The 22712-nt window shown below is 52.1% G+C and overlaps 9 protein-coding genes across 9 annotated transcripts; 5 read left to right on the top strand and 4 right to left on the bottom strand.

Annotated features, from left to right (window-relative positions):
* Positions 1-4285: 4285 nt before the first annotated feature.
* On the bottom strand, positions 4286-5575 carry QC762_0076510 (uncharacterized protein; the record flags this gene model as incomplete). Its single annotated transcript, XM_062883824.1, has 3 exons — positions 4286-4554; positions 4751-5321; positions 5447-5575. 3 exons carry the CDS (start codon positions 5573-5575, stop codon positions 4286-4288), a joined length of 969 nt encoding a protein of 322 aa, XP_062741737.1.
* A 2095-nt stretch (positions 5576-7670) lies between these two features.
* Positions 7671-8948, top strand: QC762_0076500 (uncharacterized protein). Its single transcript, XM_062883823.1, has 2 exons — positions 7671-8410; positions 8458-8948. Exons 1-2 carry the CDS (start codon positions 7995-7997, stop codon positions 8843-8845), a joined length of 804 nt encoding a protein of 267 aa, XP_062741736.1. The 5' UTR covers positions 7671-7994; the 3' UTR covers positions 8846-8948.
* Positions 8949-9734: 786 nt separating this feature from the next.
* On the bottom strand, positions 9735-10563 carry QC762_0076490 (uncharacterized protein). The gene is made up of 2 exons (XM_062883822.1): positions 10223-10563; positions 9735-10148 (listed from the first exon to the last, which is right to left on the bottom strand). Exons 1-2 carry the CDS (start codon positions 10342-10344, stop codon positions 9830-9832), a joined length of 441 nt encoding a protein of 146 aa, XP_062741735.1. The 5' UTR covers positions 10345-10563; the 3' UTR covers positions 9735-9829.
* Positions 10564-13339: 2776 nt separating this feature from the next.
* On the top strand, positions 13340-14326 carry QC762_500450 (uncharacterized protein; the record flags this gene model as incomplete). Its single annotated transcript, XM_062890475.1, has 1 exon — positions 13340-14326. The coding sequence occupies one exon, from the start codon at positions 13340-13342 to the stop codon at positions 14324-14326; it is 987 nt and encodes a 328-aa protein (XP_062741734.1).
* A 956-nt stretch (positions 14327-15282) lies between these two features.
* On the top strand, positions 15283-16099 carry QC762_500460 (uncharacterized protein; the record flags this gene model as incomplete). The annotated part of the gene is made up of 3 exons (XM_062890476.1): positions 15283-15394; positions 15456-15533; positions 15813-16099. The coding sequence occupies 3 exons, from the start codon at positions 15283-15285 to the stop codon at positions 16097-16099; spliced, it is 477 nt and encodes a 158-aa protein (XP_062741733.1).
* A 747-nt stretch (positions 16100-16846) lies between these two features.
* On the top strand, positions 16847-17449 carry QC762_500462 (uncharacterized protein; the record flags this gene model as incomplete). Its single annotated transcript, XM_062890477.1, has 3 exons — positions 16847-17048; positions 17102-17343; positions 17447-17449. The coding sequence occupies 3 exons, from the start codon at positions 16847-16849 to the stop codon at positions 17447-17449; spliced, it is 447 nt and encodes a 148-aa protein (XP_062741732.1).
* Positions 17450-18186: 737 nt separating this feature from the next.
* On the bottom strand, positions 18187-18573 carry QC762_0076450 (uncharacterized protein; the record flags this gene model as incomplete). Its single annotated transcript, XM_062883821.1, has 1 exon — positions 18187-18573. The coding sequence occupies one exon, from the start codon at positions 18571-18573 to the stop codon at positions 18187-18189; it is 387 nt and encodes a 128-aa protein (XP_062741731.1).
* Positions 18574-19162: 589 nt separating this feature from the next.
* Positions 19163-19702, bottom strand: QC762_500465 (uncharacterized protein; the record flags this gene model as incomplete). The annotated part of the gene is made up of 1 exon (XM_062890478.1): positions 19163-19702. One exon carries the CDS (start codon positions 19700-19702, stop codon positions 19163-19165), a length of 540 nt encoding a protein of 179 aa, XP_062741730.1.
* Positions 19703-20511: 809 nt separating this feature from the next.
* On the top strand, positions 20512-22197 carry QC762_500470 (uncharacterized protein; the record flags this gene model as incomplete). The annotated part of the gene is made up of 1 exon (XM_062890479.1): positions 20512-22197. One exon carries the CDS (start codon positions 20512-20514, stop codon positions 22195-22197), a length of 1686 nt encoding a protein of 561 aa, XP_062741729.1.
* Positions 22198-22712: the final 515 nt, after the last annotated feature.

Genomic DNA, 22712 nt, shown 5'->3' with positions numbered 1-22712 from the left:
ATCGCCTGGGTGTCAAAGTCACGAGTTTGATAGAGTTTTGGAGGCCAACCCTGATGTGTAGGTAGAAACTGGGTTCTTGCGATTGTAGCACAGGGGATAGATTTAAAATACATCAATCAGGCGTTGCTCCTGACACCGACATCTCGGCCGAGCTCCATGACCCAACTCCAGGCCACTTCCTCTGGAGGCTACAAGAAGGTCGCCCAGATGCTGGTGGAGAAGGGCGCAGATATCAATGCGCAGGATGGCCACTCTCCTCTGGCCGAATTCTTCCAAGCGCCCCTCAAACTGAGAGCAAGCGTCGAGTGAAGAGCGCACCACGCTCTCTGTGCTAGACACCGCAGGTTGCGACTTGCGACCGTCCTATCGTTCGTCGTGTTGTGTGGAGACGCCGTGGACCATCTTGGTGAGTCTGCAAGGTGTTGACCCAACACAAGGTAATGTTTATAACAAGGTGACATCGGTCTCCCGTTTGCTGGCTGTTCTTAGTTTTTTATAGAGTAATTAATGCCTTGGGGTGCTAAGTTGATGTTAATCCTTACGTACATTCTTAAGGTCTAGGACAAATAGCAACACTCGCATATCCATACTATGTTAGCCTAGCATGTTGGAGATGCGCCCGTACAAACGCATCTCAACATACTACTTATGGAGATTAGAACCCACGCAGTTATCTTAAAGCATATATTGAACTGATAATATTAACTAAACAAAAGGAAAAGTTCAAAAGGAGCGTACAGGACCGTATTTATATCCCACCAGAGCATTCCATCCGCATGTCAAACCCACTTACTAAGCTCTCAAGCATCCACCTTAACTACCACCCCAGTACATAGCTCTCCCATCAACTCCATACTGCTCACACGAGCCTTGCCGTGATATCTGAGATGCTATTCTGCTCCACACTACTCAGACTTATCGCCGAAAACCACGATTCGCTCATCTATTAGGTCCAGCCACAAGGAAAATCCGACTTTCGCGAGATTCTACGGTAGTGCAAACCTTTACTTTCTTTATTTTAGGCCAAGCATTTGACTACCAGCGGTGGAACACTCAGTATTGTTGCGTTTGGTAACTGTTAGATTCCAGCCAACCTCACCATGGGAGCTCCAGGTGATCTCCTTCGAGCAACCAGGCAGGGTGTTCTGTTTGCCTATTTTGTTCTTCCCGGTCAAGGGAAATGTATTGCCGCTTTTGGACTTGGGTGGGGTGTGTAGTTAGGAGCAGCACTACCTCTTCCACCCTACCCTCCTGCCCATTTCAGCCTGGAAAAAATGTGTTTGATTTCGAAATGTCCAAATTAACTAGCTTAAGTTCGAATACCAAATTTGAAAATCAAGGTAAAGGCCTAGTTGCATCGTGCGATAAACCAACATACTGCTTGTCTTGACTACAGTTTCGTTTTATATTTACATACCTACCTAAGCTCCTTTATCGCATTCAATCAACAAATTAGCAGTTATGGCGTCATACCTCCCTAGTTCCCTTAGCATCAGCTGCCGCTCTCACAGGCTTAGTTACTGCAGTTAAATTATCTTGGGAGCTGTCTCGTATGATAAAGAAGAAATATGAGCAGCGTATACTCAAGGATCATGCCAATGAAATTAACACCAGGCTACAAGTAAGACTTAATGCCACACGGCAAACAAGTAATCAGCCGCATCACGGCCTAACCGCTATCTACCTGCACAATCAATGGTTGTAATTGAGGCGGACAATGAAATGCCTCGCGGCTGCTAAAGGAAACCTGATCAAATAAAGTTTGTTGTGGCGCTTGAAACTACGTCAAGCCAACTAGCCCGATCTCGAGTTGTTCGAGTGGGCCAAATGACGTTTCTACCAAGTGTTCTAGAGCCACCTGTCTACATGGCGAAACAGAATACTCGAATGGATGAAAGAGGCGGGATCTAGAAGGATCTAGAGTATTGCGACGGGCTATAAATTAACGGCGCCCCCCAGACCCCTCCTGTGTCACGCTATGATAGAAAAAAAAGAGAGAGAGAAAGAATGAAAGATCAGCTTAGGTGTCTGTCGTGAACGTGATAGTTAGGACGCGTCCCGAAGAACAGCCAATAGCAACTGTTGATGCCGCTACAGCAGAACAGCTTGGCTGATATTCCAGAGGCAGCCATAGCCGGTTTTCTGAGTCCTTCGTAATCGATCTGTTGCTCAAGCCAATGCTATAGCCTTGGTAATGTGGGGGATTGGCATCGTCTAATTTGGATGCGATCAGCTTCGAATCGAGGGAAGACGCTACCGACCTGGCGTTACTGTAATCACCCTCGAGCGTCTGCCGGCATGCATTCCAATTATCCTCTACAATTGGCCCCGAAGTAATCCACTTCCGTTCTTTTTGCGTAAACGCTGCCGTCGGGGTCGAGACTGGCCTTCCTCCTTTTCAACTCTTTTCGAGTGGGGGTAATCGTGACTTGATGGTTGTCCGTGGCGTTGTTGGAAATGAATTCCCAGGCATCATATTTGGATACCAGCGTACCTGCATCTGCGGACTCCTGATCCTCCAGCTTGAGCTCCAGTGACGGCGTCTGGGTTTTGCTCATGTTGTCATCGGTGACGCCGGTCCTGCTAAGGGGTGGTATTGCGGCATCGACTCCGCCATCACAAACAGACGTATCAAGCCGCTGTTCGAGCCGAGAGCTAATGTGGAGGGATACAGTGTGCCGAAACGCCCGCACAGTGGTTGCGAAGATTGACCGGCCACGACCTCATTGATGCGATCTTCATGCGAACAAGTCCACAACCTCGCTGGAGTCTTACAGAGAAAGGGCCAGGAAGAATGAGGGACCGTTTTTCCTGTCGAATAATTCGATATTGTTGTACCAGGGAGGTCTGGTGGTCCCCGAGGAGGACGGCATGCGCGCCAGAGTGCTCGACGAAGTGCACGCCAGAAAGACGACTGCCCACCCAGGGAGAAATAAGACGAGGTCTTTGATTCAAACTCATTACTGGTGGCCAGGTATATCCATAGATTCTGACAAATATGTCTCCAATTGCCTGATGTGCCGAGCCTCAAAGGTTCCAAGGGACAAAACGCCAGGTTTCCTACACCCGCTCCCGGTGCCTGAACGAGGATGGAAGGATTTGGCAGTAGACTTCAAGTCAATGCCGAAGGACAAGAATCGATACGACAACCTGATGGTCATCGTTGATCGGTTGAGCAAAGCGACTTGGGCAACACCATGCTTCGTCAATGCCACGGCCCGCGATGCCGCCAAGATGTACTACAAAGGTCCTTTCCGTATTTTCCAGTTTCCCGACACCGTTGTATCGGACAGAGGACCCCAATTTGTGTCCAACTTTACTGACGAACTGAGCAAGATCATGGGAGTCACCTGGCGCCTTTCCACGGCTGGTCATTCGCAAACCGCTGGCCAGGTGGAGATCTTAAATCAGATTGTGTGGATGGAGTTTTGAGAGTGATCTTTGTGAGATATGAGAGCGTTTGAGCGGTATTTGGAGCGAATTCGAGGACGAATTCGGGATTTTGAAGGGGGGGTTGATGTCACGGCCCTGGCTCAGGACATGTTGGTCTACAGCACAGGCCACGTGAGTGTCACGTGGATGCTTTCACAGGTCCAAGCTTGCCCATATCTAAAGCCATGCTTGCAGCCAGGCTTTGTTTGCTTTCCGTTTTTGCCCCTTCAGCTTACTATTTAATCAAATTGGTAAGACTTATCGTAGCTTGCCTCCACTATCTACCTCTCCCGTGACAAGTATAACCTTTATACCTTCACTTGTGTCACGGCGGTTGCACCGTGACCGTCGTTGATCCATTGGAGCTTGGCTCGTCCAGAGCACGGGCCAATGCGACTTGAATGACTTCGCATCACGCTGTCGCGAGACCTGTTTGTAGCTCTTTGAGCTACGTCTTCACAATAGAGCCTGCCCGTACCCGACGGAATAGAGCCCAGACTGTAGCTTAGCTGAATATTACTGTCATTAATCCGTCAACCTGTCCTGCCCGTGACAGGTACCCCCTGCTTCCAAAGTGCAGCGGAACTTTTGATACACTTTTCAACGGATTGTACTACAATCCGTCTGATAATAATAGGAAGGGACCGAAATTTGTGTCCATAATTTCAATGTTGAAACTGTCTCCTCACGGGCCGGCTTCATCCTTGGCTGCGGCTGGCAACAATGTATCTGGGCTCACTTTGCACAGCTACATCCCAGCTTCAAAATTGGGCAACTGGGTATCACAAAAGCAAAAGTCAAAGTACATTATCCAGATACAGTAGACCATAAAAACGAAACTAAGAAACATGTTCTAGCTACCCCACTTGGTGACGGTGGCCAAAGACGACAGGGTGTCTGGATGCTCTGCACCAAGTCGTCGCTGCCGAGCCTGGGCACAGTCCTTCATTAGTGCTAAAGCGGTCGAGTGTCGACCTTGGCTTTTCCAAGTAAAAGCGAGGTTGGCCATGCTCGACAGCGTAGAAGGGTGATCGACCCCAAGCTTGGTCTTGCGAATCTCCATCACCTGCACCTCCAGCTTCTCGGCCTCCTCCCACCGGCCCTGGTTCCTGTATGTCGATGCTAGGTTGGCCATGCTCGACAGCGTAGAAGGGTGACCGGCCCCAAGCTTGGTCTTGCGAATCTCCATCACCTGCACCTCCAGCTTCTCGGCCTCCCCCCACCGGCCCTGGTTCCTGTATGTCGACGCTAGGTTGGCCATGCTCGTCAGCGTATCTGGGTGATCGGCCCCAAGCTTGGTCTTGCGAATCTCCATCACCTGCACCTCCAGCTTCTCGGCCTCCTCCCACCGGCCCTGGTTCCTGTATGTCGACGCTAGGTTGGCCATGCTCGTCAGCGTAGAAGGGTGATCGGCCCCAAGCTTGGTCTTGCTCGTCTCCATCACTTGCACCTCCAGCTTCTCGGCCTCCTCCCACCGGCCCTGGTTCCAAAATGTCGACGCTAGGTTGGCCATGCTCGTCAGCGTAGAAGGGTGATCGGTCCCAAGCTTGGTCTTGCGAATCTCCATCACCTGCACGTCCAGCTTCTCGGCCTCCCCCCACCGGCCCTGGTTCCTGTATGTCGACGCTAGGTTGGCCATGCTCGTCAGCGTATCTGGGTGATCGGCCCCAAGCTTGGTCTTGCGAGTCTCCATCACCTGCACCTCCAGCTTCTCGGCCTCCTCCCACCGGCCCTGGTTCCTGTATGTCGACGCTAGGTTGGCCACGCTCGTCAGCGTAGAAGGGTGATCGGCCCCAAGCTTGGTCTTGCGAGTCTCCATCACCTGCACGTCCAGCTTCTCGGCCTCCTCCCACCGGCCTTGGTTCCAAAATGTCGACGCTAGGTTGGCCATGCTCGACAGCGTATCTGGGTGATCGGCCCCAAGCTTGGTCTTGCGAGTCTCCATCACCTGCACCTCCAGCTTCTCGGCCTCCTCCCACCGGCCCTGGTTCCTGTATGTCGACGCTAGGTTGGCCATGCTCGATAGCGTATCTGGGTGATCGGCCCCAAGCTTGGTCTTGCGAGTCTCCATTACCTGCACAAACAGCTTCTCGGCCTCCTCCCACCGGCCCTGGTTCCAAAATGTCGACGCTAGGTTGGCCATGCTCGTCAGCGTATCTGGGTGATCGGCCCCAAGCTTGGTCTTGCGAGTCTCCATCACCTGCACAAACAGCTTCTCGGCCTCCTCCCACTGGCCTCGGTCCAAAAGGATCAGAGCAAATAGTGACATACTATCTAGACTCGCCGTATCCTCTTTTCCCAGTCTATTCTCGCGGGCTCGTCTCGCTTTGCCTACTATCTGCTGTGCCACCTCGTATCTCCCTTGCGACCATGCAAACCAACCCCCATTATACAAAAGTGTCGCCCATATGTCGTTCCTATCGTCGCTGGGTTGGTAAGCGACGGCTACTTGAACGTGTGCGAAGAGATTTCGACAAGTAGTCCAGTTCTTGTAGTCTCCAGTTGGGAATGACGCTGCCATTCGCTCGATAAACTTCTGTTTGAACGTCTCCTGCTGCCCCCATTGTTCCAGCCACTTCCTTGTTGAGAACTGCACAAGCCCGTGCATCTCAAACTCGTCCATCTCAGTCGTCGCTATAAGGCAGTAGTCTCTCAGTATCGCCACATCATCTTCGAATCCATCATCAGTGGTATCTGCACTATCATCCGTGAGGTCACTATCTGTGTCACTATCCATGTCATCATCTACGGCACCATCTGTAGCACTTCTGCCGTTATCAAAGTCTGTATCTCCGTCCTCGTCTATACGCCGTCCTGGAATATCCTCCTTAGTAACTCTAGGAGGTTTTAAAACCCAACCAGGGATACCTTGCCGGTCGAAAAAGCTCATAAGTGACAAGAGATCCGCCGCAGATGGCCGCTTAGACCGGATGTAGTCAAAAGATATTTGCCATGTGGTAAGAACCGCGTTCGATGCGCCTCCATCCCGTCGTAGGTCCCCAGCATCGTACTGTAAAAGACTGCTCTTTCTATGCTCACTCTTCCGGAACTCAGCTAGGTAGTTCTCGGGCGAGCTCCGCGGCGCCCTTGCCTGTATGTAGGCGGCAGCCTGGCTAATGGCCAACGGAACGAGGTCGAGCGCCTGTACGAGATCGGCCGCCACATCTAGATCCGCGGGCGATCCTAGCTTCTTCTCCAGGAGTGCGAGGGCATCTGTCTGCGCCATCGGTCCGACTTCGATCATATTTTGACGGCGCCCGGTCAGTCTGAATGCTAACTCCCTGTTACGTGTTGTGACAATAATCGATCCATTTTGGCTCTGCGGTAGGTATGTCGCAAACGGCCGCCTCTCGCGCTCATTGCCGCTGGTCGTGCCGTGGGCAATATTCGCGTTGTCGAACACATCGCGGTCGTCAGCGCTGTCAAGGATCATGATCCATCTGCCGTTCCGTTCGTTGGACAGCCAGCTGTACACAAGCTCTGGGATGTTGGCCTTGGGCTCGTTCCGGCCGGCCAGCTTGACAGTGTTGGCAATCGTCCTGAAGCCATCCTCGACGCGCTCATACATTCCAGCGTGGACCCAGAATACCCATATGTCCGGCTGCTTTTCAGTGATCCGGTGAGCGAACTCGATGGCCAGCTGCGACTTGCCGATACCGCCCAAGCCTACGAGGGCCACACGAGCGGCGGGCTCGGAACATCGCCGGTCGATTTGCTCGAGAATGTCTCCGCGGTTGACAAAATCGGGATCGGGGGAGAAGGGGATGGTCGCGAATGGCCGCGGCGGGGTTTCTGATCGTTCTGGGGAATTTAGCGGTGCACCCCTCGACTCTCACAGCGCTCTGGTAATCTTACCTGGCGCCTGCAGGAAAGTATTGTAGATCGTCCCCCTGTTGGTCCCCACCTGGGAACCATTGTTATAGTCGCCGAAACGATAACTGTCTGACATTGCACTTTCTATCCTGAGCTCGTCAGCGTGGCGGAAGCGTAGAGAAAACTTGGGTTTCACGATGAGGTAAGTAACGTCAAGATCGAGCCATTTGTGTGTTTTGTAACCTCGTGGATGGAGGCGAAGATCGGAAGTGGGCATTTTTTATATTTGCAGAGTTGCTTGGCAATTCTTCTTCTCATAGCATTCGATGCCGGTCATTGGCGGGCGTATCGCCGCATTACTCAGCCTCAACTGTAAAAGGGAATCCGTCTGAAGAAAAGAGGCAGACATCTCTGCAGTCGGTTTGGTTGGTCCGACCTGCTCTCTACAGAGATTGATCCCCCTGCCGGTCGCAAGTCCAGACAAAACTTAACACTGCACTGCCTCCACAAAAACCGTTCCGCAAATCAGAGTCAAGCTAGAAGCTGCATCTCGACCGCCTTCATGCAAGTCTAAAGCTGCTCAGCCCAGCTCGTGATGTCCAACACGCCCAATTTTTCCCAGTCTTTCACTTTTTTACTTGCTATATATTAAGCGACTCAAGCCTAATCTTCAGTGGTTCCAGCTTTCTTCCACCCTGTAAGCATCAACGAGGCAGCTTGGTTGACGTGTTAATCCTCACAACTCCAATATGGATCCTCTCAGTATCACAGCCGGCGTCGTGGGTATTGTCGCACCAACGCTGCACTGCGTGCGACTCTTGGTAGAGGACTTGCAGAACATTGCCGACGCACCTAATACCGTGAAGGCGCTCACCAACAATCTCCAATCAGTGGAACTTGCTCTTGACTCGTTGGGGGCTGTGACGGACTTGCAGTGGGAATCCCTGGGCGATGCTATTACTACCCAGTCGAAAGCTACGATAACTTCCTGCGAAAGGTTCAAGACCTCTCTCGATCGCTGGACCCGGCACAGCACAGATGGAACGCTCTCCTGGCGAGACCGCGCAACTCTGGGCATCTTCAGACAGGACCACATCAAATCCATATCGAAGCAGCTTCAGCAATGCAACATCACGCTGACCTCTGTAACGAGCATTGCAACCTTGTAGGTGAAAGTTCAGGCCCAGACGGATAGGCACTCATGAGTCCTAGACACAGCTCCCTGCAGCAGGCTCAAGCGGCCGAAGAGATCAGGACGATAATATCGACGAAGGAGACGGCGGTTAACAATGCAATCACAGCGACAAACGATCAGTCGGCCGAAGTTAGTGCTCAGCTGGTAGCGCTTACCCTAGCAGAGCCGGGCGAGGGTGAAACGGACGCCGATCAGGCGAGCGCGACGAAGCAGGTTGCGATGGAAAAGAAAGCACTGCATGAATCGCGCATGCTGTTTGAGGAAATGCTCTCCGTGATCCAGACAGCAGCCGCAAATGCCCGAGCAGACCAGGGAACCACAATCACCTTTGGAAACAATAATAGTGGCCAGCAAGTGGGAGTCAACAGCGGTACTATCACTGCTACATTTGGCCGAAGGGGGTAGACTTTGTATATTTGTTCCTCTTGCTTGCTCTGCTGTGTATTGAACAAGCTTGAATCTAGTTACACAACCATTTATTCTCTCGTAATGTGAACCTGACCGCCGGTTCGGAACTCTGCAGCTTCGAAATAGGGTCATCGACTATCCTAAGCTAGGTTTCAAACCGTGGTCATCCGCTCAAAAACTGTGATTTGGATAGCGACACCAATGACGACTTCTAGATATTGGATCGGTGCAGCTAAACCGTGCACAACAAGATGTCTCAATGTAAACACCAGATACCGTGAATACAAGCTGTGATTGCATACTACGGAACTATCTACGAGCCGTCTAGTTCCTCCGTATATATAGACCGTGAATCCCTAAGTACCTTCGTACCTAGCTCACTCCCGCTCACCTTTGCCAAGCAGTGAGCCATGTCTTACCCCGCTATCTTGTTTCCTGCCTCCGATTGGTAGACGTGATCAGCTATATGGTTGGTTCGTGACACGATGGCACACAGATGATCATGATTTCGGCTTCAAAGATTGGAGTGGTAAATGTCAAGATATGCAAAAAGTTATGCTTCATGATCATTCCGCCGGAGAGCCTGAAAATACGAGCTCAATGTACCCAAGTACCTATATTTTTTACCACCCGTTTTATTTTCAATTTTTGTTTTCTGTCGGCGCTTACATGCTTCAGGTTCATTGGAAGACTGAGGGGTGTGAATGTAGAAGATAGAGAGAGAGAGAAATCTTCCTCAGTTTTTGGCAGTAAGTCTTCCGAAATCTGCATCGGATTTTCCTGGAAATGACAGTCTGGATGTTCTTTCGATTTTTAATTTCAATTTTTTTCATTTTTGGTTCTACCGCGGGATCGAGTAACGAGGTGATGCATGTTATCATGACGTCTGCACCCAACTAAAATCCACAGGTGACAATGTGCTGCATAATCACGAGCATCTTGCATACCTATGCCCCGCATTCAACGTCCATCATCCCTGCATTACCATATCCGCTCCAGCGGAAAGTCCTTGGGTCCAACATAGGCTGTGTAATCCCCAGTCGGAGTAACGCCCTTGATGATCTGGATCTGCTCACTTGGGATGAAATGCGCGCCCCTGGTGTAGCTAAGACGAGAGACTTGAACACTGACGATGACGGTCATACCGGTCGCGTTTCGGAGGACGTCGAAAGTACGCGATGAGGGAGGGCAGGTGCCGCCTTTGATCTCGGGGAGGATTCCCACGCCACCCACACCGGAGGCGGTGCAGTTGTAGCCTAGGGTGTCCATGGTTCCGGGCATGAAGGCATTTAGGGAGTAGCTGTCTCGTATTAATATTAACGTGTTGGATAGGAAGGAATTGTGGTGAGAGTTCAAGGGGGGCGGAATGCTTACAAGCACATGGCGCTGTGAGGGACGCAGCTGGCGGTGAAGTTGCGGGCTTCGAAAACAACATCGCGCGTGGTGATGACGGCCGCGGAAGTAGCACTGGCCAGTGCAAGAAGTGAGAGCTTCATTTTGGCAATTGGCGGGCTGGAGTGCCGTGAATTGAATATGTGGTTTGAAAGTTGTTCAGTGTAGTGAGTGTGAGCCAGTTATCTTGTGCTTGAGCCGATTGCGAAGGACTATTGCTTAAAAGTGAAAGTACTAGAGAAACAAAGCAGGACCGCAGCATTTAACTACCAGTGCAAATACCTAGGTGCAAAGCGATAACGATGATGATTGGTGGATTCAGCCCTCGTATTCACCTCTGGTGTGGACCAAGTCGACAATCTGTCCCCAGTCAGTAGCCCGATTTGTGTTTAACCGACGTTCCATTGACCCTACCAAGCTTCGGGGCGTTGTAGCCACACGTCATCTCTAGCGAGAGCTTGAGGGCTAGCTAAGCCATGAACTCCGTTGACGGTCGTAATATGTCGTATCGACACATTGGCACAGATCCTGGTAGGTTCCATATTGCTGCGTCATATGACCATCCAGAGACCTGGTCCAGCATCAGGTCTCGATCGCGACCCAATTACCTCCATCACCGGCCGCTCACCAAACCCCGGGCCGGGCTTCATTTAAGCACTAGTCACAATGCTTGATAGGGGTCTTGATAGAGTTGGCTTCTGGAGACTGCTAATGCGTTTGGGTCTAAAGCGCTTTGAGGGTTAGGGTTCACTGCGAGCGGCGCTAAAAAGGGGCCGAAGGCCCTTATATTATGAGTAGTTCAATGGAAAACCTGCCTAGGTTTACGGCGACTACGCTTGATACTAGGAAGCTTAGATTAGCCGAGAGAAAGTCGTAAAATAACCTGCGTGTTATCGGGAGATTCACCTAGTTCGCTAAGGAGCTCGAGGCGCGCACGCGCTACCCGCGAAGTGGGAATAGCTTCATCAGGGGTTGTCGGTGAGACCACGCCCTACCCGGCAGTTCCACCACAGCCGCGCGTTGCCGAAGCCACCACAGGGCTCAGCCCGTTACGCTGTTTGTATTGACCTGAAGCCCTAAGTATCTTTTGGCCGCCGATTTTATTTCTGATTTCCATTTTCGACCAGCATGTAATTGAAAATAACATAAACAGCAAAGAGGGTGGGGTGCCTCTTGCTATTGCGACAACCCCTGAGCGAGTCCGAAATGGCAAAAGATTTCCCTCGACACATCATTACAGAAGACATGTGTTTGGCGACTTCAAGCCTTATGTATGCATAGAGCCGGATTGCGAAACTGCAAAAACACACTATACCACACGTCAAGAATGGGTAAATCATGTCGAAAGTCAGCACTGGCGCTCTTGGTTCTGCCCATTCGAATGCAACGAGACGATTTTATCAGCGAGGATGCTCAAGGAACATATGGACAATGCCCATGACACCTTGCGCTCAGAAAGTTATGAGGTCGAGAAGGCTCTGAGAGAAGTCCCGCATGCTTCTGAGACAGTTTCCATTTGCCTCCTGTGTCAAGAACAACTATCTGGCCTGAGGGACTATACACGACATATCGGACGCCATCATGAAGAAGTTGCCTTGCTTGCACTTCGCCACCATAAAGACAACTACGGAGTGGAGAATTCTGATAAGGAATTCTCATCATCAAAGAGATCCCAACAGGACGAGGATTCGGATCGGGATCAGAATGTATCTATGGATATCGAATGGTGCTTATGAATCGTCCCGACTAATCGGCGTCTGGTGCAGGCAAATATTGCTTGCGAACAGTCCATGTCATATATGGTTGGAATGGAGAATGACGGGTACATCGCCATGGGATCAGGGGCACAGCATTTGTATATTACGTATTGACAACCTGCTTACCCAGCTTCGGAACCAATGTACCCGAAGACCGGGAAGGTGATCTGATCTGGGACAAGAAATACCCGACGGATGTCAGCGGGCTGACAAGCTGCGATCCCTACAAGCGCCTCTCTTCGATTACTTCTAACATTCCTGTTGATTGGCCGGCAGAATACCTGCAGGCTGGGCTGTATACTGCACCTGGAAGTTACAGCCCTTCGAACGTCTTGCCGCTCACGGGGGTTGGTTCTACACAAGATAGAGCATACCACGAACAGCGTTTTGATGCTTGCGGTCGACCAAAGAGGGGCCGAGGCGAGAAGCCATCTCCTGAAGTCGGGTTACCAAAGCAAGCCAAGGTGGTTGAATCCCACGCAGGGCAATCTCAACAGTTATCTATTATCGCGGGTATGCCGACGCAGGAAAATAATCAGCTTTCTTCTGCCATTCCTGAGGTTTCCTTCTCCAACCAAGAAGTGTCGAACCGACCCCTCCCCTCAACCACCAGCGATACCCACGAGTTCGATATGACAACATTCCGAAATGTAAATGTGCTGGGTGGTTAGATAAAGCCTTGCAAGGATCTATACTGGCGTCATTTGAAGATTGTGCATTGAGGATCGAGTTCGCGTACGTCTGCAATTGTGACGATTGGACTCAGGATAAGGAATATCACAAACTGCACCTTTATCAATGGGGGCGTAGGAGACGTTCCGAAGAAATCAGTGAGATAAGATGGAGATATTGATCAGACTAGAGGACTCAAATACAAATATGTGTTCCCAGCCCCTAGGTTGCAACCACTGGGTATTTCTGATTGACCTTACGGCGTAAGCGCTTTCCATGTGCTACTCTTTCTTACATACCTATCTATGGATGGATACACTAAGATTGACCTGAACAGGGCCGACAAGATCTGTCTGAATTTTGTTGGCAAACATCCACCGGTATTTGGTAGCAAACAAAGGCACGTCTCCGACTCGAGTGAAAGATGGTTTGATCCCTTCTGCCAACATAAAAGATTTCTGGCCTGCCGATGGGCTGAACACCTTCTTGCTCCTCCCTGCTACATAGCCGATGCTGAAATATCAAGAACGGGCCACAAATACTTCCTTCTTCAGCATCCCGACTCCTCTCGTGTCCTCCCCAGGTTCTCAAGATCACTATCGATTGCTTGACAGGAGGTGACTTCGCTACGCTCTCAATTGATCGACGTTCCGGACATCTCCAAGTCACAATGGAGAAAGCCGCCACAAAACCCTACGTCATGCGCGAAGTCCCTGGCAAAGGCAGAGGACTCATCGCCACCTCCAAAATCCCCAAAGGAACCCGCATCATCTCCGAAGCGCCCTTATTCCAGGTCTCATCTGTCGAAATACGTCCCGACGTCTTAGAAGCGCTCATCGTCTCGGAGCTTCACCACCTAACCAAGGACCAGAAGCGTGCCTACGTCTCCCTGCGCAACTCGTACAGCAAAGAATCGGGTGTCAGGCCCATCTTCGGCATCGCCAAAACCAACGTCCTCCTCTTTGGCACCCACGAACCGGAGGGTGGGCTGTTCCTTGAGATGTCTCGCATGAATCACTCTTGCCGGCCCAACACACATTACAATTGGAATAACAAGACCGAGCGGTTGACCATCCACGCGCTGAGGGATATTCAAGACGGGGAGGAGCTCACCGTCTCGTACATGACGCAGACTGGACCGCGGGTGCACCGCCAAAAGTTTTTGGAGGATTGCTTCTTCTTTCACTGCGAGTGCGAGCTGTGTGGCTTGCCGCCGGGGGCGAGCGAGGAGAGCGATATGCGGTTGTTGGAAATTGCGGCGATTGAGCATGAACTCGAGGATGGTAATGGGACGTTCTATTACGCAAAGGCGCTGGCGCTGTTGCGGGAGATGTTTGCGGTTTTTAGGGAGGAGGGGATCTGGGATCAGTCGATTCCGAAGGTGCATGTTGTTGCGTTTCAGATTGCGTGTATGTATGCGGATGAGAGGAGGGCCAAGATCTTTGCTCAGCGGGCGCTCGAGGTTAGGGTTGTAATTGAGGGGGAGGATAGTCTTGAGGTTGCGAAGTTGAGGGGGTATGTGGAGGACCCTTCTCAACATGCGTCGTGGCAGTTGAGGGGTAGATCTCCCCCTGATGAGGTGGCGAGGATGGAGGGGTCGGAGGTGGATGACTGGCTTTGGGGTAAGATGACGCTGGAGGCGGCGCTGGATGGATAATGGTTAGGTTGGGTATTTCGTCGTGGAATAGTATCAAAGATCGATCGTAGCATTGGATACATGGTAAGAACTTAGACCATCGTTGTTGAAGAAGTCCCTGAAATGATTCCACGTCTAGTGTCACATCAGCAAAAGGGATGTTGCCGTCGTGATGGAAGTATGGGTCCACAGCTGTAAACAAAGAAAAAGGGGCTTGAGGCATCAACCGTAACCCACGCTCGGGTCTCTCGTGAGCTGTCAGCAACCGGATGAGAGCTCCAAGCTGAAAGATGACACCCTCAACAGACGAGGTCCCCAAACCATCTGATTCCCTTCTTTATTCTTCTGCCATTTGCTCCAGCAAGCCGGAGCAGCGCTCTTGATATCGGGATTCAACAGAGCGGCAGGGGGGGTCTCACGGCCCCAAATGGCAGGGTGTGACTGTCGGCGGAAAAGGAGGAGCAACTAGAAATGAATGTGCAGGGTCTCAGATACTAAATGACCACTGCTTTCCGTTATACTGGAATTTGTTGATATCTCGATCACCATTGGGCTGAGGTTACCGTGACCTCCAGGAGCTCCGAAACAAAGACTCCAGGCGATCATCCCAAGTAATGAACCTGGCGCAGCAAACGGAATGACCCCCTATGGCTCCCGAAAGAGACCTCGTGATAGAGATAGCCGGCCTCATCCCAAGTACAGACCCACTATCTCCTGAAATACCGCTCCTTTCCTTTGACCCAAGGAGTGGGGTACGTACGGATGGGCTCCAGATGACCCATCGTGACCTTCGACGCCCTCCCCCAGAGACTTCTTCCAGAAACCAATAAAGACATCGTTCTCCTACCTCTACTGCCTCCCCTTTCTCTTCTTCACCACGCAGTAACATCAATCACTTCACTCTTTGAGACCTCTCAAGCAACTCTCACAACTCACCTTCACCCCTCAGAACCAACCAACCTTCCACAACCGTCAAAATGGTCTCTTTCACCACCTTGGCTGCTGGCCTCGTCGCCATCTTCGCCTCCTCTGCCATGGCTGCCCCTACCAACGCTGCCGCCGCCGCCTCCGGTGACTTCACCCACTACAGTATCTCCACTCTATATCTCAAACAACTCTAAATGCCAGTTACTAACCACTACCTAGACAGGCCCCTCTGTCGGCCTCGGCGCCTGCGGCCAGCTCCACCAGGACAGCGAGTTCGTCGTCGCCCTCTGTGACAAGGGCTGTAATATCAGGGCTTGGAACTCATGGTTGAATTCAGGCTAATGATCTTCAATGGCCTCGAAGAGCGTGATGAGGATGAAGAAGGTCTAGGAATACAGACAGATCTCAAAGACGCGTATTTATCCATCGTCAGGTGGTCCGTGCCCAGTAGCCTCAGGCCGCTGTGAAGTCCTTCAATATCTCAGGTTGACCAATATCATCTTCTTAATAACCGCGAAGCCTGTGATTGTCTGCCTCACTTTGACCGCTGGCTTACAGCGTGCAGTTACCCCTCTTTCAGTGGTGTCGACGGTGTTGTTGGCCGTGTTCACGGTGGTTGGTTCGTTGACGTGTGACACCCTCTCCCACGCCGACTTCGATCCCCGGGCCCCCGGCGGCAACCCCAACAACAACCCCCTCTGCGGTCGCCGCCTCCGCGCCAGCTTCGAGGGCAAGTCAGTCGAGGTCGCCGTTGTCGACCGCTGCCCTGCCTGCTCCGCCGGCAGCTTGGATCTCAGTCCCGCTGCCTTCTCGCAGCTCGCTGATCTCGGCCGTGGCCGCATCCAGGGTTCTTGGGTCTGGCTCTAGCTTTCTTGACTACCGGGGAATACCAACAATGGCGATGATATGGATCTTGCTTGGGAAATGGATGGGTAGGCATGGAACTGATGGTATCTGATTGAGATCTGGGGAGGAGGATCGGGTGCTATTTGGGGGCATGTCGACACCCGTCTGGAATGGGCAAGTAATTCATGGGAGTGGAGTGGCTGGCCTGAGGCTGGTCACATAGGATGGGAAGGGGATTCCTATCTTTGGCATCCATAGCTTTGAGCGTTTAGTAGAGGAGACGGTCAATTGACTTCGATTTCTTTTGCGCATGCGATAATGTATTCTCATGAATTGTTTTAGCTGTTCGCTGATGATATTTGACATATTGATAGGAACTTCTAGGCCCAACTGTCCCACGGATTATGTAGGAACCGACTCGCTTCAGATATTACCTGCAGGAACAAGGCGATCTCATCTCGAGGTGATCTATCTCCTCGGACTCTTGGGATTCCCGGTGATGTGCGAGACAGATCTGACTGCGATGTATGCGCTGGTTGCTTCAGGCAAAAGAGGGCACCTAATCACTGCAGGGTTCTGTTGTGGTTCCAGTTTAGCCGTTAGCTACTCTGTTGTGCGAACGCGGGAGGATATGAGGTGGCGGCTCGTAGTGCTGACGGGGGCACATGAAAAACAGCAAGTATAAATGATCATTGTTGCTTCCTTTCTGAGCTTTGGAGTTGGCTCCAAACCAACCCTTTGTTACCTAGTCAGCACTCAGTCACCATCATGCTATCCCTTAGTAGTTTATCTGCCCTCTGTGCCCTCGCTGTGGCAGCGCTAGCTGTCAATCCCGCCCCTCCGACCCTAACCTACCTCTTCAGCGTTAATCTGACCTTCGCAGAGCCCATTTCCATCGGTTCTGTCCCCTACGGCACAAGGGATCTCTTGACAATCTCGGGCGGGAATGCTGTAGGCCCGAAGATCAGTGGTAGGAACTGCGACCCGTTCAAACGAATGTTGTGTCGCTAATACCACAAATAGGGACAGTTGGAAAGGGTCTCGACTGGGGCCTGACCTCACGCCAGGGTGTGTTCAGCCCAGACGCCCTCTACTCGTTGCACACCGATGACAACGCCACGATCTTGATCTTCGAGAAGGGACACGCGCCTCATGTGCACATCCTGTTCGAGACGGCGAGCCCAAAGTACGAGTGGTTGAACTCGGCTGTTGCGTATGCCACTGGAGGACCAAATGAGGTTGGGGTTGGGTTGGATGTTTGGCAGGTATGTCAAAGTTTCGCTTCTTGGGACCTTTGGGCGCATGAGCAGCTATAGAATTCGATGTTAACGCGAGAAACTTTGATAGATCGGTGCATAAGCCTGTTAGTAAAAGAGACAGGGAGACAGGGACTATGGCGGAGGACTAGAAAACTACAAATCGTGCACATAGGAGCTTTGTGTGTCTTGCCTGCCCGTATAACGTATGGCCAGAATCGATGGAAATTTTGACGTTTGGAAGTAGGACGGCTCGGGCGGACCGTCAAACGTGCGGCCAGGGTGAGCCTGGGCATGGCATAATGAAAAGGCGGAAGCCGGAGTACCTGTACTGTAGGTGCGGTAGTGCCTTCTCCTACTTTGGCGGCGCGACATCTGAGTGCAATCCTGCTAGCCTGCCACCCGACTGTAGCTGAATTCCGATGGAAAGGCACTGCCCTTAGGGGCTCCGTTCCTTGACAAAAACACTCCAACCAGAGCAACCAAGTCATTTTTATTCCTGCAACAACTACCCCACAGTTTCTCCTTGAATTCATCATCACGCATTACACTGACGGCTAGTATTACCACATGTACCTTACTAAAAACAGGATTCCACTGACTGATTCTTTTTAAAAAAAAAAAACTAGAAGATCAGCACTAGCAATCTCATCATCGACGCGATCCCTACGTTCAAGCAGATCATGTTCGAAGACGTTGATCTCTCGACCGTCCATTCCTCCTACGAACACCCATTCTACTACCAGACCGTTTAAACACCATCTTAGATCCTACCTACCAGCCGGGAGAATTGACGTTACGTCGATCGATCATCGTCACTGGAGCCTTGCGAATTGAGAATTACAATCCCAGTCACCATTCAATCCTCCACCAAGCCCACCAGGCAACCAGTGCCACGAGAAACACTCCAGCAGCGATTGCCAGCTCTCTCAACTGCCGCTTCCTCCTCCTTTCCATCGACTGCCGATAAAACTCCTCTGCCGCGATGGACAGCTCCTCCATTCTCTCCTCCGATAGCGGACCCCGCTGGAGGATCCGCTCAATATCTTGGCGGACCCGCTCGGCCGCCTGTTCGGCTTCGAGGCGCCGCTGCCGGTTGGCCTCAATTTCGGCGCCAGCTTCGGCGATTGTGGACACAGTTGCTGAGTGGCTCGGCCCGGTAGAGGTCGAGCCAAAATCGGTTGAGTGGGACTTGTCTGGGCCGGCATGCCGGGTGGGTCGTCGGGTTGGCCGTTCCATGATGTCGTGGTGGTTCGAAGTGGTCAAGAAACGCCGGGAATGAAGGCTTGTGGAAGGGAACCATGGGTGGATTGGCGCTTTTTCGTGAGTGTTGATCTCGCATAGGTTGCTAATGAGCTCAGCGTTCGGGAGCACCGCCTCCTAAGCACAGCCACCATAACTGGGTGCAAGTGCTACTGCGCTAACAGATAAATGTGTGTTCCGACACACATGGCGGTTAGCGCCTCAGCAATTCTTTTGACCTTGCCCGGCTCCCTCCACAGGACCAGCTAGGCAGTCGGAGTGGTAACCTCATCTGTACAGCGCAACAATTCACATTTGGTGGCGTAGAGACGGAACGGGGGATTGGTTTGCATAGCCTTGTCCAGCAAGGCATCCCAAATTTCTATTGTTATCTCTTCCACACCACAGACACTAACGAGCACCCAAACCAGAACTCCTCCTCCATGTATCCATACCCATTCTAGAACGAAAACGAGCTCGACAAAGCAAAACGATACATGTAACCCAATACGCCACCCAAGCGGGAAATCAAATCAAGTTCCTTTCTGAATGCCGGACACCTGCACGCTCAAGCCCATCGAGTCGCTTAGCGAGAGCGAGAAGAAGACTTGGAGCCGTCCTTTCTGGACTTCCTGTCACGGGAGGGGCGAGCCGAACGGCCACGGGAATCCAGCATAGAAGCATTGGACTCTCCAATGGCAAGCCTCTGCCTGTCTTCCTGCGACCTTTTGCCCCGGTTGAGGAGTGCTGCGGGCACATTACCCTCGGTTGGAATGATGGAGTCACCGGAGCCTGCACTGCCTGAGCTGCCTGGGCGACCGCCACCTGAACTTCCCGGGCGAACACCGCCAGAGCTCCCTGGTCGAGGACCGGGAGAGGCTGGGCGCGCCGGAGTTGAGGGGGTGCGGCCAGCCGTGGTGGTTGTGCTTCCACGCTGAGCAGTAGTGCTGCTGAAGGTGCTGGCGCTTCCACGCTGGGCAGCCGTGCTGGAGCTGCGAGAAGGAGGGCGGGCAAAGCCTTCTATTCCGGGGGAGCCATAATCACCAAACCCGGAGGAGAGGGTGCTCTCGGTGATGGTGCTCTGGCGAGGGGCGGGAGAGTTGGAGCGGCTGGGATTTCTGGACATTTTGAAGGCTGCTTGGGTGTTTGAAATAGAGGTATGCGATCTTGTAAGGTTTCAGTGCCGGACTGGAAAAGTGCGAATGATGAGCCGGAGTGAGAAAATCGGGTTCTTCTTAGGTTGGATTTACTGTCTTCTTATACGCAACACATCTCAGGACTCTTTCAAGGCTTTCTAGGTATGTGGCCATTTTTGGCATCAAAATTTACGTCAACAGAACTATTCGTGGCGTCCTAGGCCTGTTGGTCTCAAAAAAGACGCTCACACAGGTCTTCAACAGGTCCAAAGATGGTGAGAAGCCCACCGCGGTGCATCATGCGACTTCCAGAAAGGGGTTTAAGATGCTATAATGCTGTTGGAAGTCACCCTGCACTGCTCGATTCGGCCCCGATTCCCACTCTCCAAGTTTCTGCTGGGACGCGAGCCTTCCATAGATATCACACCTCTTCTCGGCGCGTTCGGCTTCTTGCTTCAGTGCAACGACCTGAGCGCAGATCGGACATGGCAAAGTGCATTGGACCAGACTGTCGGGATCGAGTTCCGCTATTGACGAACGACGAACCGGGAAACACTCATGTTTTGATGGGGGCACAGTTTGGGGGTTGGCTGCAAAACACAGCCCCAATGATACGGCGCCAAATTCTCGGCCAGGGGCCCCAAATGCCTGCTGGACCAACACCAACAAACCCCTGCATTTTGAGGCGTCTTGGTTCAATTCTACAACATCATTTATCAGCAACGAGCAATCGACATTACACAGGAAAGTTCAATGCTAACTTTTTGGTCGAAGTGCTCAACCTTTAATTTCCCACACCATGTCCGAACAGCCTTCACCGGAACCTCGACCGGATCGCCGGACGCGCGAGGTCGCCATGTATGGAGATGAAATGGTGGAAGAGCGTCAAGAAGCGTCATATGACTGGGTCAATGAAAAGATCCAGAATCCCGAGTTGCGCACAGAGATCATCCGCGTAGTCAAGAAGTACCACGGCGGAAGAGCTGGGAAATGGCACTCATCCCTCTGCGGGAGCTACAACGCCGTCTTCGTCATTGAGTTCCAAGATCCCGAGAGCTACGGCATGATGCGGGTCCCGCTCCCGCGCTTCAGCCTGGAACTGAGAGAAGAGAAAGTCCAAGCTGAAGTCAACCTCATGCGTTACGTCGCGGCAAACACCACCATCCCCATCCCCCACATCTACCACTCGGGCACCGCCTCGCAAAATCCCACCGGCCTCGGACCCTTCATCATCATGGACTACCACCCAAACCTAGTCCACCTGTCCACCTTTCTCGCAGACCCAGACACCGACCCCGAAGCCCCAAACACCATCAACCCAACCATGCCCGAAGACAAGATCCTCTCCCTCTACCGCCAAATGAGCAACATCCTCCTCCAACTCGACAAACTCACCATGCCCCAAAGCGGCTGCCTCGGCTACGTGGACGGGGAGTACACCGTCCACGCCCGCGCCCTCCCCCAGACCCTAACCGACACCATCACCATGGCCGGCTGCCCCGAGTTTGTCCTCGGCCCCTCCAACCGCGTCCTCAACACCTCCCACGAGGTCTACCAGTTCCTCACCGACCTCCACATGGCCCAGCTCATCTTCCAGCGCAACGACGCCGTTGAGTCGGCGGACGACGCCCGGGACAAGTACACGGCCCGGCACATGCTCCGCAGGGCGGCGTACATGAACCTGCTGCCGTCACCAAGCTACACGAGTCGGCAGGAGCACATCACACCGACGCCCGAGACGTTCAAGCTCATCTGCGACGACTTGACGCCGCACAACGTGCTGGTTGATCCCGAGACGGGGGAGGTGAGGGCGGTGATTGATTGGGAATGGGCTTGGTTCGGGCCAAGGTCGATGGCGGCCGATCCGCCCTGGTGGTTGATGCTGAGGAAGCCAGATATGTGGAATGGTGGGGTGGAAGGGGGGGTAGATGATTGGGTAGGAAAGTATCCGAAGTATCTGGGGATTTTCCTCAGGGCGTTGGAACAGGAGGAGGAAAAACTGGGAAAGGGACAGGAGGTGACTGTACCTTGTCTTGGGGAGCCGCTGGAAGACGATAAGGTGGCCGAAGACGGGACGATGTCGGAGTGGCTTGACAACCTTCATATATCGGGAGATAGCAGCACCACCACCACCACTACCACCACTATATCTACTAACCAGGAAGGACCAAAAGAACCACCTCTCTCCGTCAGGATGAGAAAGAACTGGGAAGATGGGAGCTTTTGGATCAACTATGCTGCGAGGAGATCATATGGGTTAGACCCTATCTACTGGAAGTTTATCGACGAGAGGCTGTTTGGGGAGAACCCCGCGGGTGGGTATGAGAAAAGGGCTGAGTCCATGACTGCCGAGGCACGGGAGCTGATGGAGATGGTGGTCGAAGACAAGATGAAAGAGAAGAACGGGGAGAGGAAGGTGGTTGAGTGGTTTGCCGAGGAGGCGAGGGGGCATTTGGCTAGGGTTCTGGGGTATGGGCAGTTGTGAGTAGAGCATAAGGGAGGGTAGGTATCGCGGGCGTTGTATGGAGTTTATCTTTTATGGTTTGGATTGCATATACAAAGTCAGCATGCGAAGAGATTGAAGTGAGATTAGAGTTTGGTCATATGCAGTTACAATTTTATACGATGGGTACTGAACGGTATACCAACATAAGATGACGTGTGTAAAATGGTAGCTCTACAATCAATCTAGTTCAGCAATAGGTTTGATACATGAATATGCCCCAGTCATGAGCATGCCTCATACAAACGCATGCAAAAAGGAATTAGAAATAGAAAGTATTTTAACATGACTTCATAATCGAGGAAGTCTCGCTGACAAGGGAGCGCTTGTTAGTCTTTTCACAGATCATCACCTGACAAGTCATATGTTCAAATAGTTTAGTTCTATTCACAATTGAACTGCATTCTATCGAGCATATCCCTCATAAAAGATTTTCATCAAACCCAGACCAAGCCCACGACCAGGCTCCCAGGATGTGCCCATCACGACTCAGGCCC

This window comes from Podospora pseudocomata, chromosome 5, assembly GCF_035222375.1.
Source record: "Podospora pseudocomata strain CBS 415.72m chromosome 5, whole genome shotgun sequence".
In the NCBI taxonomy this organism is placed as follows: Eukaryota; Fungi; Ascomycota; class Sordariomycetes; order Sordariales; family Podosporaceae; genus Podospora; species Podospora pseudocomata.
The sequence above is the reverse complement of the archived record's forward strand: the minus strand, read 5'-3'. Positions and strand labels throughout refer to the sequence as shown.

What these genes read in the sequence shown, in the direction of transcription:
- QC762_0076500 (XM_062883823.1), top strand. Translation starts at nt 7,995, where the DNA reads ATGGATCCTCTCAGTATCACAGCCGGCGTCGTGGGTATTGTCGCACCA. An exon ending in GTAACGAGCATTGCAACCTT is followed by an intron (nt 8,411 to 8,457) that starts GTAGGTGAAAGT and finishes CATGAGTCCTAG; the next exon opens with ACACAGCTCCCTGCAGCAGG.
- QC762_0076490 (XM_062883822.1), bottom strand. Translation starts at nt 10,344, where the DNA reads ATGAAGCTCTCACTTCTTGCACTGGCCAGTGCTACTTCCGCGGCCGTC. An exon ending in CCTCACAGCGCCATGTGCTT is followed by an intron (nt 10,149 to 10,222) that starts GTAAGCATTCCG and finishes AATACGAGACAG; the next exon opens with CTACTCCCTAAATGCCTTCA.